A 13,146-nucleotide genomic window follows, 5' to 3' on the forward strand; every position below is an offset into this window, starting at 1 on the left:
AGGTTACATATTTCTCTCTTAGAAATTCATGGTATACATTTGCATACTGAAGTACTCTTTCAAGGTTTTCAGTTAAAAAATTCTTTTTGTTTTGTTTAACTTGGCAGTTCACAAACTGGAATGTCTTTTATTCGTGTCTTTTATCCGTGTAATTCTGTTAAGTAGCCAGTGTGAAACACTCACTGCTCTGTAGGTAGAATTTTCTGTTTTTTATTCGAAAAGGGGGAATAATATCTACTTCATATAGGGTGGTTTTGAGGATGAAATGGGAGTTAAGAGGTCAGTGTTGAGCAGTTAACTAGGCTACTTGCTACCTACGTAAGTGCCTTGCTACTATATACCAGCCTCAGCAAAATAGAAAACTTACTCTGTCATCAACCTTTGGGTCACTCTTGATAGACACAGGCTTTGACTAATCAAATCTATGAGTTTCCAGTCATAAAAAAGAATGATATACTGCTATTTGCAGCAACATGGGTGGACCTAGAGAATATTGTGCTTAGAGAAATAAGTCAGACAGAGAAAGACAAATACTATATGATATCACTTATATGTGGAATCTAAAATATAATACAAATGAATGTATATGCAAAACAGAAACAGACTCACGGAAACAAACTTGTGGCTACCAGAGGGGAAGGGGGAGGGACAGTTAGGGGTATGGGATGAACAAATACAAACTACTGTATATAAAATAGATAAGCTTAAAAAAAATTTTTTAATAAATAAAATAAAATAGATAAGCAACAAGAGTATACTGTATAGCACAGGGAATTATAGCCATTATCTTGTAATAACCTGTAATATAATGTAACCTGCAAAAATACTGAATCACTATGCTGTACACCTGAAACTAATACAATATTGTAAATCAACTATACTTCAGTTTTTAAAAATCATATTAAAAAAAGAAAATAATTTTTTAAGAAAAAAATAAAAATTTCTAATTTCACGGTAATGTGAAAAACCAGAAGAATATGAAAAAGAAAAATTTTAGGTCATCCATAGTCCCACAATCTAGATATAAACACTGTTAACATTTTGTTGTATTTTCATCCAGTTTTTGTAATATGTAAAATTGGAATCAATATAGCATTAAAAGTGTATTTTCCTATTTAAAAAAAACCAAATCTATGAATTTCAAAATTGGACTGTATTTTTAAATGCCTACACAATAAGGGCTCCAAAAATTTTAAACTTACATATTTTCTGGAATTTTCAATATGGCTAGGAAAATTTTAGATTGACATCTATATATAATTATTGGTAGATTATAAATACACAAATTCTTTTTGGTTGAATGAATGAATCTTATTTTGGCTTATTAAATGTACTTCCAAAATACACTTGTCATTAAACTATTTGCTTTTTAAAACATCTTGATCTGTTGGCAGAAGTTACTTTTGATCTCTCTACTACCAAGATTAAACATCTTAGTACTCGTATAATAGGAAAGACTTGTATCTGCTCTTTTGCTGCCTGACTCCTCAGGATCTGAGCTTAGTATACTTTTCAAGCTGTGCTTGTCTAATTCCTTAGCATTCAGAAGTAGCTCTTAGCCGATTCCTTCCTATTCCCATCGCTGTTCCTTTCACTGCAGGGTCCCTATCTGAAACAGCCTACCAGTTGTCAGAACAGGGAAGGTATTCCTTTTTTGAGTTGATTAATTACTAAAAGACTCACTAAAATCACTGGAAGTTATTGACTAGTAACTCTGTTTAATTGTAGCAGATCAAGCAGAAACTGAAGTACCCTGGACCAACACAGAAACCTGCATTTGTTTCTCAGTGCCTGACTCTTGGTATCTTTGTTCCTCTTTCTTAAAGCAGTGTGTATTTGCTGAACAACTACTGTGTTCAAATTGGTATTCAGTTTTTGCAAGTATAAATGATATATGGATAAATGAGAATCTTTTTTTTTTTTTCGGTATGCGGGCCTCTCACTGTTGTGGCCTCTCCCGTTGTGGAACACAGGCTCCGGACGCGTAAGCTCAGTGGCCATGGCTCATGGGCCCAGCCGCTCTGCGGCATGTGGGATCTTCCCAGACCGGGGCATGAACCCGTGTCCCCTGCATCGGCAGGCAGACTCTCAACTACTGCGCCACCAGGGAAACCCGATAAATGAGAATCTTGAAAGGTCTTGGATTAATTTCTAAAGAAGATAGAAAATTTGTATTAAGTTCCCATTTTTATTAAACTGTTTTATTACTAAAGCTTCAGAGAAATAAGGTATGGATAATGTTTATGAGTCTTACATATCAGTTTTTCTAAAACTTTCTTAATATATAGCCATTTTTTCAAAGGCAAATTGTGTCTCACAGATCCCCAGTATTAATTTAGTATATAAATTAATGTATCTGTTTTAACCTGTTTTAATGTAACAAATAGGAATAAACATAAAACTAGACATAAATTTCACAGAGTTATCACTCTTAGGCAACTGTAAATGATTTTACAAATTTAAAACAAACCTTAAGACCAATTACATTCAAATTGGCAACATACATTTACAGTGCTAGGTGATGATGTCTATAATGCCAACTGCTGTGCTCTAAATTCTTTTTTATTGAGGTAAAAATCACATAATAGAAAATCCACCATTTTGAAAATATATAATTCAATGGCTTCCAGTATATTCACAGTGTTGTTCAACCATTAGCACTATCTAATTCCGGAACATTTTCATCACCCCAAAAAGAAACTCTGTACCCATTAAGAAGTTTCTCTAAGTTCTGTTTTGAGTTCAACATGCCGGTACTATTGTGTGCCATTTGATGACCCAGTTCTCCCTTTCTGCAGGGGAAACATTCATTCATACTGTAACTTGGCCTTCCCTTGGTAGAATGCATCATTTACATATTAAGCCTACCTCTGCTCTTTTCTTATTAGCCCTCAATTATTCAAGTAGAACTGCTTGACCCAAGTATATCCTTAATCAAGTACATGAGCACCAAAATCATGAGGTAGTACTTGATATTAAGGTGGTTAGGCAGATGATCCAAAATGGGCTTATATTATTTTAAAAACAATCTTAAAAGGGGAAGTACATCACTAAAATTCGCCTAGAGCACTTATGGACAACGGAGACTATATCTGAGGATCCCAAATTGAAGAACACTGGTTTATGTAATCGCTGAGGTCTTGTGTGTACTTAATGAGAATGAGGAGCATGGGCATTTTAAGTCTCTTATTATACTTGAAATTTTTTAAGATAATTGCCCTGCAGTGTGAAAATAATTTTTGGGAAAGTCTTATTCCTGTCTCATTTTGGTGAAAACAAACTTTTTATTTACATAATTTTGCTCACTGGAAACATGAAAAATACTTTCTCCCTTTTGGAAACTTCAAATTGATGATAAAATGAAATTTCATTTTTTGCCCTTTTGATTATTATTTTGTTCCGTATATATTCTTTGTAACTAGATATAGATTTTCCTGTAGAATGTGCACATGATTTTCAAGCAGTAACTTATTTTCAGATTTTAAAATTTGCTTTAGAGAAATTACTTCCAACAATTGAGCCGTATTTTTTATGCAAAAGTTGGGTCAGATTCTTATAAAATAATTGTAGGGGCTTCCCTGGTGGCGCAGTGGTTGAGAGTCCGCCTGCCGATGCAGGGGACACGAGTTCGTGCCCCGGTCCGGGAAGATCCCACATGCCGCGGAGCGGCTGGGCCTGTGAGCCATGGCCTCTGAGCCTGCGCATCTGGAGCCTGTGCTCCTCAACGGGAGAGGCCACAACAGTGAGAGGCCCGCGTACCGCAAAAATAAATAAATAAATAAATAAATAATTGTAATATGAACTGTCTTTAGATATTTATGAATACTTTTTCAACATCGTATTAGGGAAACAGCATCACCAAAACAGACAACTTTTTTTTTAAACTTATACTACGCAAAAAGATTAAGTGTGACAGAGTGGCAAAATATGAGGCTAAAGAGACCAAATCATGACATGCCTTATGAACTAAGTTAATGAGATTTAACTTTATTCTGAAAACCAAGAAGTCACTGAAGGATTTTTAAAAATATAATTAGCAAACATTTCCTAATCTTTTATATTTTGTCTGAACTTATCTTAGCATTTGTGTTAAGAAAATCATATTTTTAGATGTACCCTGAATTTTGTCATATATTTGAGAAGTAATTAGTTACCAGCCTCTTCCATAACTAAAATGTCTTTGCTAATGGAGGTAGACCTTTTCAGATGTTAAGCTGATCTTTACACAGCTAAATCTGTAGTTAAATCTAGCCCTTGGTGGCCAGAATGTGCTGTTTGAAAATTCAGCAGAGAAGTTAATCAAATATGTTTAAGTCCATTAATTCTTAATCGTATTTTAAAAGTAATAATAAAAATAATTGGTCACCTTCAGAGGGTGATAGGAAACCAATTCATTATCTTGAAAACTGGTAAAGGAAAAGAATCAAGTATTACCCCTGCCTTTTCTAAGTGAACGGAGCCAGTAGATAACCAAATAGTAGATGAGGGGTAGAATCGCTTTATATATGTATTCCAACTAATAAGTGGAAAAGAAATTGTAGAATTAAAGTATCACCATTTTATAATCCCCACTGACAGTGGCAGTAATTATCAGTGGCTCCTAACATCACAAAAGAGAGATAATTAGGCGTTATGTGCCTCCTGTCTTGCCAAAGGGGGACAGAGCCTGAGTCTAATCCAGTCTCTGGATCCATCTGTCAATTTTTCGGAAATACCAAGGAACATGCTGAACTGCACCAAGAATATGCAATTGGCAAAACCCAAACCTGGGGAACTCTATAGATTCCTGTTCTATAGAGCAGCTGGGTTCTTCAGTAGACACATTATATGTAAATAAAAGGGAAGCTGGGGAACCCTGTGGATTGAAAGAGACCTAGAAGACACCAATTTTTTTTTTTAATGGGGAGAACTAAACTAGTGTCTAGGGAATTAACAAAAAACGGAAAATGGCAAGGGAGTGATTAATGTAAAAGCAGGATAATGGTACATAACAGCAGGAGAAGGAAGGTGTGATTGGGATGGGGCTTCTGGGGTGGTTGGCAAAGTTCTGTTTCTGGACGTGACCGATGTTCACCTTAGAATAGTTTATTGGGTCATCATCGCAATGTTGGAGAAGATGTACAAGTAGCAAATAGTAGTCCTAAGTATTTCTTGGTAAGTAAGATAAACGAGGTAGTTTGTAAGTCCTGCATGAAAGTAGAACAGGGCTTCCCAAAATGATGCTTTCTGTCAACTGCAGGAGCAGTTGTCAGATATTTTGGTCTCAGGACCACTTTACACTAAGATTATTGAGGACTACAAAGAGCTTTCATCTATGTGGTTTATATTTATCAGATTAGAAATTAAAGCAAAATTTTTAGAGTGTGTATTTAATTCATTTAATACAATAATCATAACTTGTAAACATTTTAAATTTTTTATTAAAGTATAATTGACATACATTATATATGGTTTTAAGTGTACAACATAATGATATATTTATATATTGTCAAATGATCACCACAATAAGTCTAGTTAACATCTGTCACCATGTACAAACTGGAAGTTTGTGCCTTTTGACTCCCTTTACCCATTTCACCCACCCCCAGCCTCTGGCAGCCACCAGTATGTCCTCTGTATCTGTGAGCTTGGCATTTTGTTTGTTTGTTTCTTTCTTTCTTTCTTTGTTTTAGATTCCACATATAAGTGAGATGATACGGTATTTGTCTTTCTCTATCTGGCTTATTTCACCCAGCATAATGCCCTCAGTGTCCATCCATGTTGTCGCAAATGGCAAGATTTCATTCTTTTTTATAGCTGAGTAGTATTCCTGTGTGTGTGTGTGTATCATATTTTGTAAATAATGCTGCAGAGAACATGAGGGTGAATATATTTTTTCAATTTAGTGTTTTTGTTTTCTTCGGCTAAATATCCAGAAGTGGAATTGCTGGATCATATGGTAGTTTTATTTTTAATTTTTTAAGGAGCCTCCACACCCTCCATAGTGTTTGTACCAACTTACATTCTTATCAACAGTGAAGAAGGGTTCCCCTTTCTCCTCATCCTCTCCACAACCTCACTTGCTATTTATTTATTTATGTTATTTATTTATTTAGATAATAGCCATTCTAACAGGTGTGAGGTGATATCTCATTGTGGTTTTGATTTGCATTTCCCTGATGATTAGTGATGTTGAGCATCTTTTCACGTGTCTGTTGGCCATCTGTATGTCTTCTTTGGGAAAATGTCTATTCAGGTCCTCTACCCATTTTTAAAACGGATTGTTTGGTTTGTTGCTATTGAGTTGTATGAGTTATAAACATTTTTATGAAAAAATGTCCCAAAACACAAAAATTTAGTAAAGTAGCATTGTTCTGTATTTATTTCTAAATCTCTTTAATGCCTTGCTTAATAGAGTACACCCAGATTCTCATATTTACTTCTGCATTCAGTCTGTTACCATACATTGTTTTGGTTGAAATGTATTTAAAAAAAATCCAGCCTCACACAGGTAAGTAGTTGGAAAAGGGAGGAATATTTTAATAACCTTTTCAGATAATTATGGATATTCTTCTTGGATACTTCTTTGACAAGTAGTAGTTTCATGGAGATTAGTTGCAGTATGGAATCTGAAACCGGGTCTGAACTTTCCTTGCTCTGTTATGTGAAAACCCATTGGTATGCCAGAGAAATGTTTTATGCATACTTCCCATTCATCACATAGAATATTTTTTAAAGTGCCCTCAAGGTTGAGATTTCATAAAAATAATAATTTTTCTGTTCCCTCCATCAAGGATGTTCTTAAGTGAAACTGTCTTTTTTTTTTTCCTCCAATAAGTGTGTGGCAGTGAAGAATATGAATACAATGACTACTAGTACACTCTGATGCCACTGCCTTGGTTTGTACTAAGTTACCAGCAATTTTATCCACCATTGCCTTTGTGCACCATTTGTGCAAATGTCAATACAGTGAAAAAGGTAAATAATGTCCTAGTATTATTATGAAGATAGCTTGGATCTTATAGACCTCCTGAGAGAGTCTCAGTAACCGCCAGAAGTCCATGAATCATAGTGTGAGAAACACTGAACTGGAAATCTTTGTGGATTCTCACTGGCTGTAATATTCAGCACTCGTCTTTGTCATTTTTTGAGAAAGATATGAAAATTTAACTACTTGTGTTTTCAAGAATTGGCACACAATGTGGCTTTCCTAGGCTTGTCAGTAATTAAGTACTTGATAATTTATGGAAGTTCCTTTTTGGGCATGATCAATTGGATAAAATATTTAGGACTGGAGTGTTAATATGCTACAGTGGTTGACAGTATGTTTCAAAATATTCTATTTCACATCATCTGTAAAATGTATAGGCCCTCATTCTTTGGGTTGCTGTAACTGAATACATTTCTTTCACAAGTGTTTGTTGCTCTGCTGTTTGAAGAAATAAGATTTTAAGGATATAAAAACAGATTTTAGTAGTATCAAAGGGTGAGTAATTTTATTAAACATATACAGCATTCTTTATTTACTTCCCTTGAGGGTAACTAAATACAAAATCCTATTTCTTTCCTACAGTTTTTCCTCCAGTGAGGGTGGGACTAGAGATGAGTTCTCCTTTTCTCCCCAAATATCACACATTTAAAAGGCATTCTGCTATAAAAAGCAATTATTTATTGACAATTTGCTATATGAACAATACTGTTAAATATCGTGGGAAGATAAGTTATAAACTCATTAAACAGTTAATAAATAGGCAGCATATAGTTGAAGTGTAAAAATGTGTGTTGCTGAGTTCAGAGTTGTACTAAAGAAATCAGTATGATCTGAATGTTTAGAATGGCTTCATGAAGGAATTAAGGTGAGTCAGTAAGGCTAGTAGAAAAGGGAAATGCTATAGACAGAATATATCTGGATTTCAGCAAAGCACTGGATGAAATCAGGATATCCTCATAGACATTAGGTAATTGGCTGAAATGTAAAATTTAATACAGTCTCAAATATTTGTTGAATCACTGAATAACTAGTTGAATGGCCATACACAAGCATGCTAAACAATGAGTCATTGACAGCTAGGAACAGGGTCTCTGTTATGGCTCAGGGCTCTGACCATGGGCTTATCCTGTTCAGTACTTTTATTAGCAACTTAGATAAGGACATCCATTCAGTATGCATTTATTGAATATCGCCTGTGAGTTATATTCCAACATGCTCTCAGAACTCAAAAATAACAAACATATATCCTATCCTTTAATCTCAACGGATAATAAAAGAAACGATCATATAAACAAATAGCTGCTGTAATAAAAGTTTAATGGGCTGCTTATATACAGAGTGAACGGGTAAACTGTGTGATAACAGGAGCTCAAAAGATCTCAATAGACTAGAAGAATTCTCCAAGCGTGACAAGATAAGTTTATATAGATCAATGCATGATCCTACATGTAGGTGTAGAAAAGCTACATAGGTATAAAATGGGAGAGATATAGTTTAAACACATGTTTGAAGAAAAGAGGACTCCTGAAATTTCTAGCAATGTGGCAGAGTACATTACTTGAAAATTCTTCTGTATAACACCTAGAAATGCTTAGTAAAGTATTAAAGTAATTCCTTTCAAATACGTAGTTGACCTTAGCCCAAAAAAAATTCCTTGGGAGCAAAAATGAGTAGGAAGGGACTTCCCTGGTGGTCCAGTGGTTAAGACCCCGAGCTTCCACTACAGGGAGCACGGCTTCCATCCCTTGTCAGGGAACTAAGATCCCGCATGCCAAAAAAAAAACATAAGTAGAAAGATAGAGTTGCATAAGTGGATCCTGTTGAATTTGAATAAGCATTGACAAGCTTGCAAGAAATAAGGGAAATCTCCAGGTCCTCCACCCCTATCGATTAATTTAAATGAACCCATTCTAACTGGAGTGTGGGGAGTCAGTAGTGAAGCAGAAGTGGCTCTAGGGTCAAATCCCAAAACTAAACACTTGTGCCCACTGCAAAGTAAGGAATCTAAAGCTGAAACTTCCACATTAATCCAGGACCCTAGAAAGCAATCGGAGTTGTTACCACTCCCTTGCCACTAGCAGAAACAGGAAAACGTAGGTATTCAGGATTTCCACAGCTTTATATCAGCCAATTGTGAATTTATATTATCCCCCCACATGGGAAAAGGCCCCATAAGTGAGGTTGAGCAGAAACTGTAAGAGCAGATTTAGATATTACATCCCCTATCATCCCCCCTCACACATACATACCAGATACTTCAGATATTGGAAGATCATCAAATGCAGAATAAAAAATTAATTAAACTATCTATTGAAATGCTTAACAAAGTAATGAATTTTTTTAAAGAACAAAACGTGACCATCAAAAATGATGAGGCACATTTGAAAAAAAGTCAAGTAGAATATAAGTTGAAAATATAATCGTTGAAATTTTAAACCCAGTGAATAGGTTAGCATGTTAGACAATGAGGAAGAGTGTTAAAGAACTGGAAGATCTAAAGATGTTGTTCAGAATACAGCACAGGGAAACAAGGACAGGAAAAGTGTGAAATATGAAGGGTCAAGAGACACGGAGGATAGAATATTTAACATACCTAGAAAGAATGAAGGAAAGCCAAATATTTGAAGAATGTTGGCTGAGAATTTTCTGAAACAAGTTAAAGTTGCTTTGCATATAAAACAAGATAACATTTTTTAAAATCACACCTACACATATAGTAAAGCTACAAATTCTCAGAAAGAAAACATCACCTACAAAGAAAAATCATGCTGATAGAGACATCTCAACAGCAATCTAGAAGCCAAAACATAGTACAGAGAGAAATCAATATCAGCTTAGAACTGTGTACACAACAAAATAATTTTTCAAGAATGAAGACATTCTTAGTCGTTTTTAGATAAAGAAAAGTTGAGTTTACCATCAGCAAATCTTTACTTCAGGAACTTTTAAGAAGCATACACTTAAAGAAGGAAAATACCCTAGAATAAGGGTAGTGAGAAGTAAAGCACAGCCAAGAAGTTGGCAAACATAAGTAAATCTAAACAAACATTATATGAAATGACAGTAGTGTCTAATTTTTAGGGCTAAAAATACACAACCAGTAAATCAACTATACTCCAATAGAATTAAAAAATAAGAAAAAAATAAAAATATGAAACCAAAGTAATGGACAATAACAGACTAACACAGGAGAGAACTGATCATAGTTTATGTTTTAAGGGCATTGTTTTCTTCAGGATGGGGGATAAAATACTGCTAACTTTGGGCTTTATTAAGAATGTGAGGTTACTAGTATTGGGGTGGGGTGGGGGGCGGAATTCAAGAATTAGCAAACCAAAAAAAAATTTTTAATCCAAAAAAGATCAAGGAAAGAAAAACAAAGAGAAAAAGAGGACAAACACAGCACAAAGGAAGAGTCCATAGTAATAACAGAGAGAAATAAAGCTTGACCACCACCACCCCCAACATAACAAACCAACCATGCAAGATAGTCACTTCCAATTGGCCTTTAGATCTAAAGTTAAAAGTAAAAGAAACCAGGACTTCCCTGGTAGCACAGGGGTTAAGAATCCACCTGCCAAGGCAGGGGACACGGGTTGGAGCCCTGGTCCGGGAAGATGCCACATGCCACGGAGCAACTAAGCCCGTGCGCCACAACTACTGAGCGTGCGCTCTAGAGCCCGCAAGCCACAGCTACTGAGCCCGCAAGCCACAGCTACTGAGCCCGCGTGCCACAACTACTGAAGCCCGCGTGCTTAGAGCCCACGCTTCACAGCAAGAGGAGCCACCACAATGAGAAGCCCGCGCACCGCAACGAAGAGTAGCCCTGCTCACCACAACTAGAGAAAGCCCATATGCAGCAACGAAGACCCAATGCAGCCATAAATAAATAAGTAAATGATGCTTGGGTTTTAAAATTTAAAAAGTAAAAGAAACCAACATTTAAAAGATAACAAAGGGCTTCCCTGGTGGCACAGTGGTTGAGAGTCCGCCTGCCGATGCAGGGGACACGAGTTCGTGCCCCAGTCTGGGAAGATCCCACATGCCACGGAGCGGCTGGGCCCGTGAGCCGTGGCCGCTGAGCCTGCGCATCCGGAGCCTGTGCTCTGCAACGGGAGAGGCCGCAACAGTGAGATGCCCACGTACTGCAAAAAAAAAAAAGGACAAGCAAAACACTAATCATAAAGGAAAATAATGATAAATTGTACTGTATTAGAATTAAGAACTGCTCTTCATCAAAAGACATCATTAAGAGTAACAATACAATCTACAAAGTGGGAGGCAAGATTTATACACATAACGGGCAAAAACTTTAGAGATCAAAATAGTCACTAAATAGCAACACACCCAGCTCCTAAACTTGTATGCACCTCATGAAATGGCTTCAGAATATATAAAGTAAAACCTGATAAAAGTATAGGGCAAAACCACAAATCCACTATCATAGTTAAAAATCACTCAGTCATTGATTGGACAAGGAGCCAGAAAGAATAAAGCTACAAAAGATTTTAACACAAATTACGGGGTGGATCTGATGGACAGCACGTTCTTATCAAGCACACATGGGACATCTACAGAAATGAACAAGAAACAAAAAACTAAAGTATCAATAGTAAGCAGATGCTATTAGCACAGAAGAAGAGTGAGTGATGGATCTGAAAGCCAGAGACCAGAAGGTTTGCATTGAGGGGTAATGGAAAGTAGATAGGTGCATTTGAAGTCAGATAGTTTACCAACTTTGTAATATGGATCACCCCAATATATTGATCTAAAAGTGAAGTCTAACCCTTACTTAGAAGCAGGACACCTAACACCATACACAAAAATAAACTCAAAATGGATTAAAGACCTAAATGTAAGGCCAGACACTATAAAACTCTTAGAGGAAAACAAAACACTCTATGACATAAATCACAGCAAGATCCTTTTTGACCCACCTCCTAGAGAAATGGAAATAAAAACAAAAATAAATGGGACCTAATGAAACTTACAAGCTTTTGCACAGCAAAGGAAACCATAAACAAGATGAAAAGACAACCCTCAGAATGGGAAAAAATATTTGCAAATGAAGCAACTGACAAAGAATTAATGTCCAAAATTTACAAGCAGCTCAATATCAAAAAAAACCAATCCAAAAATGGTCAGAAGACCTAAACCAAAGAAGATGTACAGATTGCCAACAAACAAATGAAAGGATGCTCAACATCACTAATCATTAGAGAAACGCAAATCAAAACTACAATGAGGGCTTCCCTGGTGGCACAGTGGTTAAGAACCCACCTGCCAATGCAGGGAACACGGGTTCAAGCCCTGGTCCCGGAAGATCCCACCTGCCACGGAGCAACTAAGCCCGTGTGCCACAACTACTGAGTCTGCGCTCTGGAGCCTGTGAGCCACAACTACTGAAGCCAGCACACCCTAGAGCCCGTGCTCCACAACAGGAGAAGCCACCGCGATGAGAAGCCCACGCACCGCAATTAGAGAAAGCCTGCGTTCAGCAACGAAGACCCAACGCAGCCAAAAATAAATAAATAAAAATAATAAATTAATTTTAAAAAAAAAAGAGGGCTTCCCTGGTGGCGCAGTGGTTGAGAGTCCGCCTGCCAATGCAGGGGACACGGGTTCGTGCCCCGGTCCGGGAAGATCCCACATGCTGCAGAGCGGCTAGGCCTGTGAGCCCTGGCCGCTGAGCCTGTGCGTCCGGAGCCTGTGCTCCGCAACGGAAGAGGCCACAACAGAGAGGCCCGCGTACCGCAAAAAAAAAAAAAAAGCAAACATTTTAGGTAGGTAGGTTTGTTTTCGACTTAGTTCACAACCCTACCCTGAAATATTTCAGAATCCAGTGGGCTGAATGGATCTGAAATTATTTCATTTCCTTATAAGTAGTTTCTTTAATCTTATTTGTTTCACAGGCTTTTAAGGCCATTTTCAAAGAAACACTTGTCCGAAGATTTAATTATCATTAGTACCATTCATCGAAGGAATATATCATGTTCCTAAATTATATGAGCTGATTTTTGTTCTCCTAAAGAGAAGAGTAAATTGTTCTCCCCATCAAATAACTCAAATTTGTTAGTGAGGTTATGCTGAGGTACACCATGTCTCTTTCTGGGATTATTTCTATTGTTTTCATTTCAGCTGCTGGATTGTCAGTTTATTTCATGTTATCTTGATCA

General features: G+C 36.7%; 1 protein-coding gene and 1 long non-coding RNA gene across 3 annotated transcripts in view; one reads left to right on the top strand and one right to left on the bottom strand.

Moving 5' to 3' along the window:
* Positions 1–6,860: 6,860 nt before the first annotated feature.
* The window catches only part of XPO7 (exportin 7), a 60,882-nt gene continuing 54,596 nt past the window's right edge, over positions 6,861–13,146 (top strand). For both annotated transcript variants that reach the window (XM_060155573.1, XM_060155574.1), the window contains exon 1: positions 6,861–6,957. In XM_060155573.1, coding sequence (XP_060011556.1) covers positions 6,865–6,957 — 93 coding nt within the window. In that variant the 5' untranslated portion in view covers positions 6,861–6,864. The remainder of the gene's footprint in view (positions 6,958–13,146) is intronic.
* LOC132523837 (uncharacterized) overlaps positions 11,079–13,146 on the bottom strand; it is a 60,209-nt gene continuing 58,141 nt past the window's right edge. The window contains exon 3 of the long non-coding RNA XR_009541666.1: positions 11,079–11,115. This is a non-coding gene — a long non-coding RNA (uncharacterized LOC132523837). The remainder of the gene's footprint in view (positions 11,116–13,146) is intronic.

Source organism: Lagenorhynchus albirostris, chromosome 7 (genome assembly GCF_949774975.1).
Source record: "Lagenorhynchus albirostris chromosome 7, mLagAlb1.1, whole genome shotgun sequence".
Taxonomy (NCBI): domain Eukaryota; kingdom Metazoa; phylum Chordata; class Mammalia; order Artiodactyla; family Delphinidae; genus Lagenorhynchus; species Lagenorhynchus albirostris.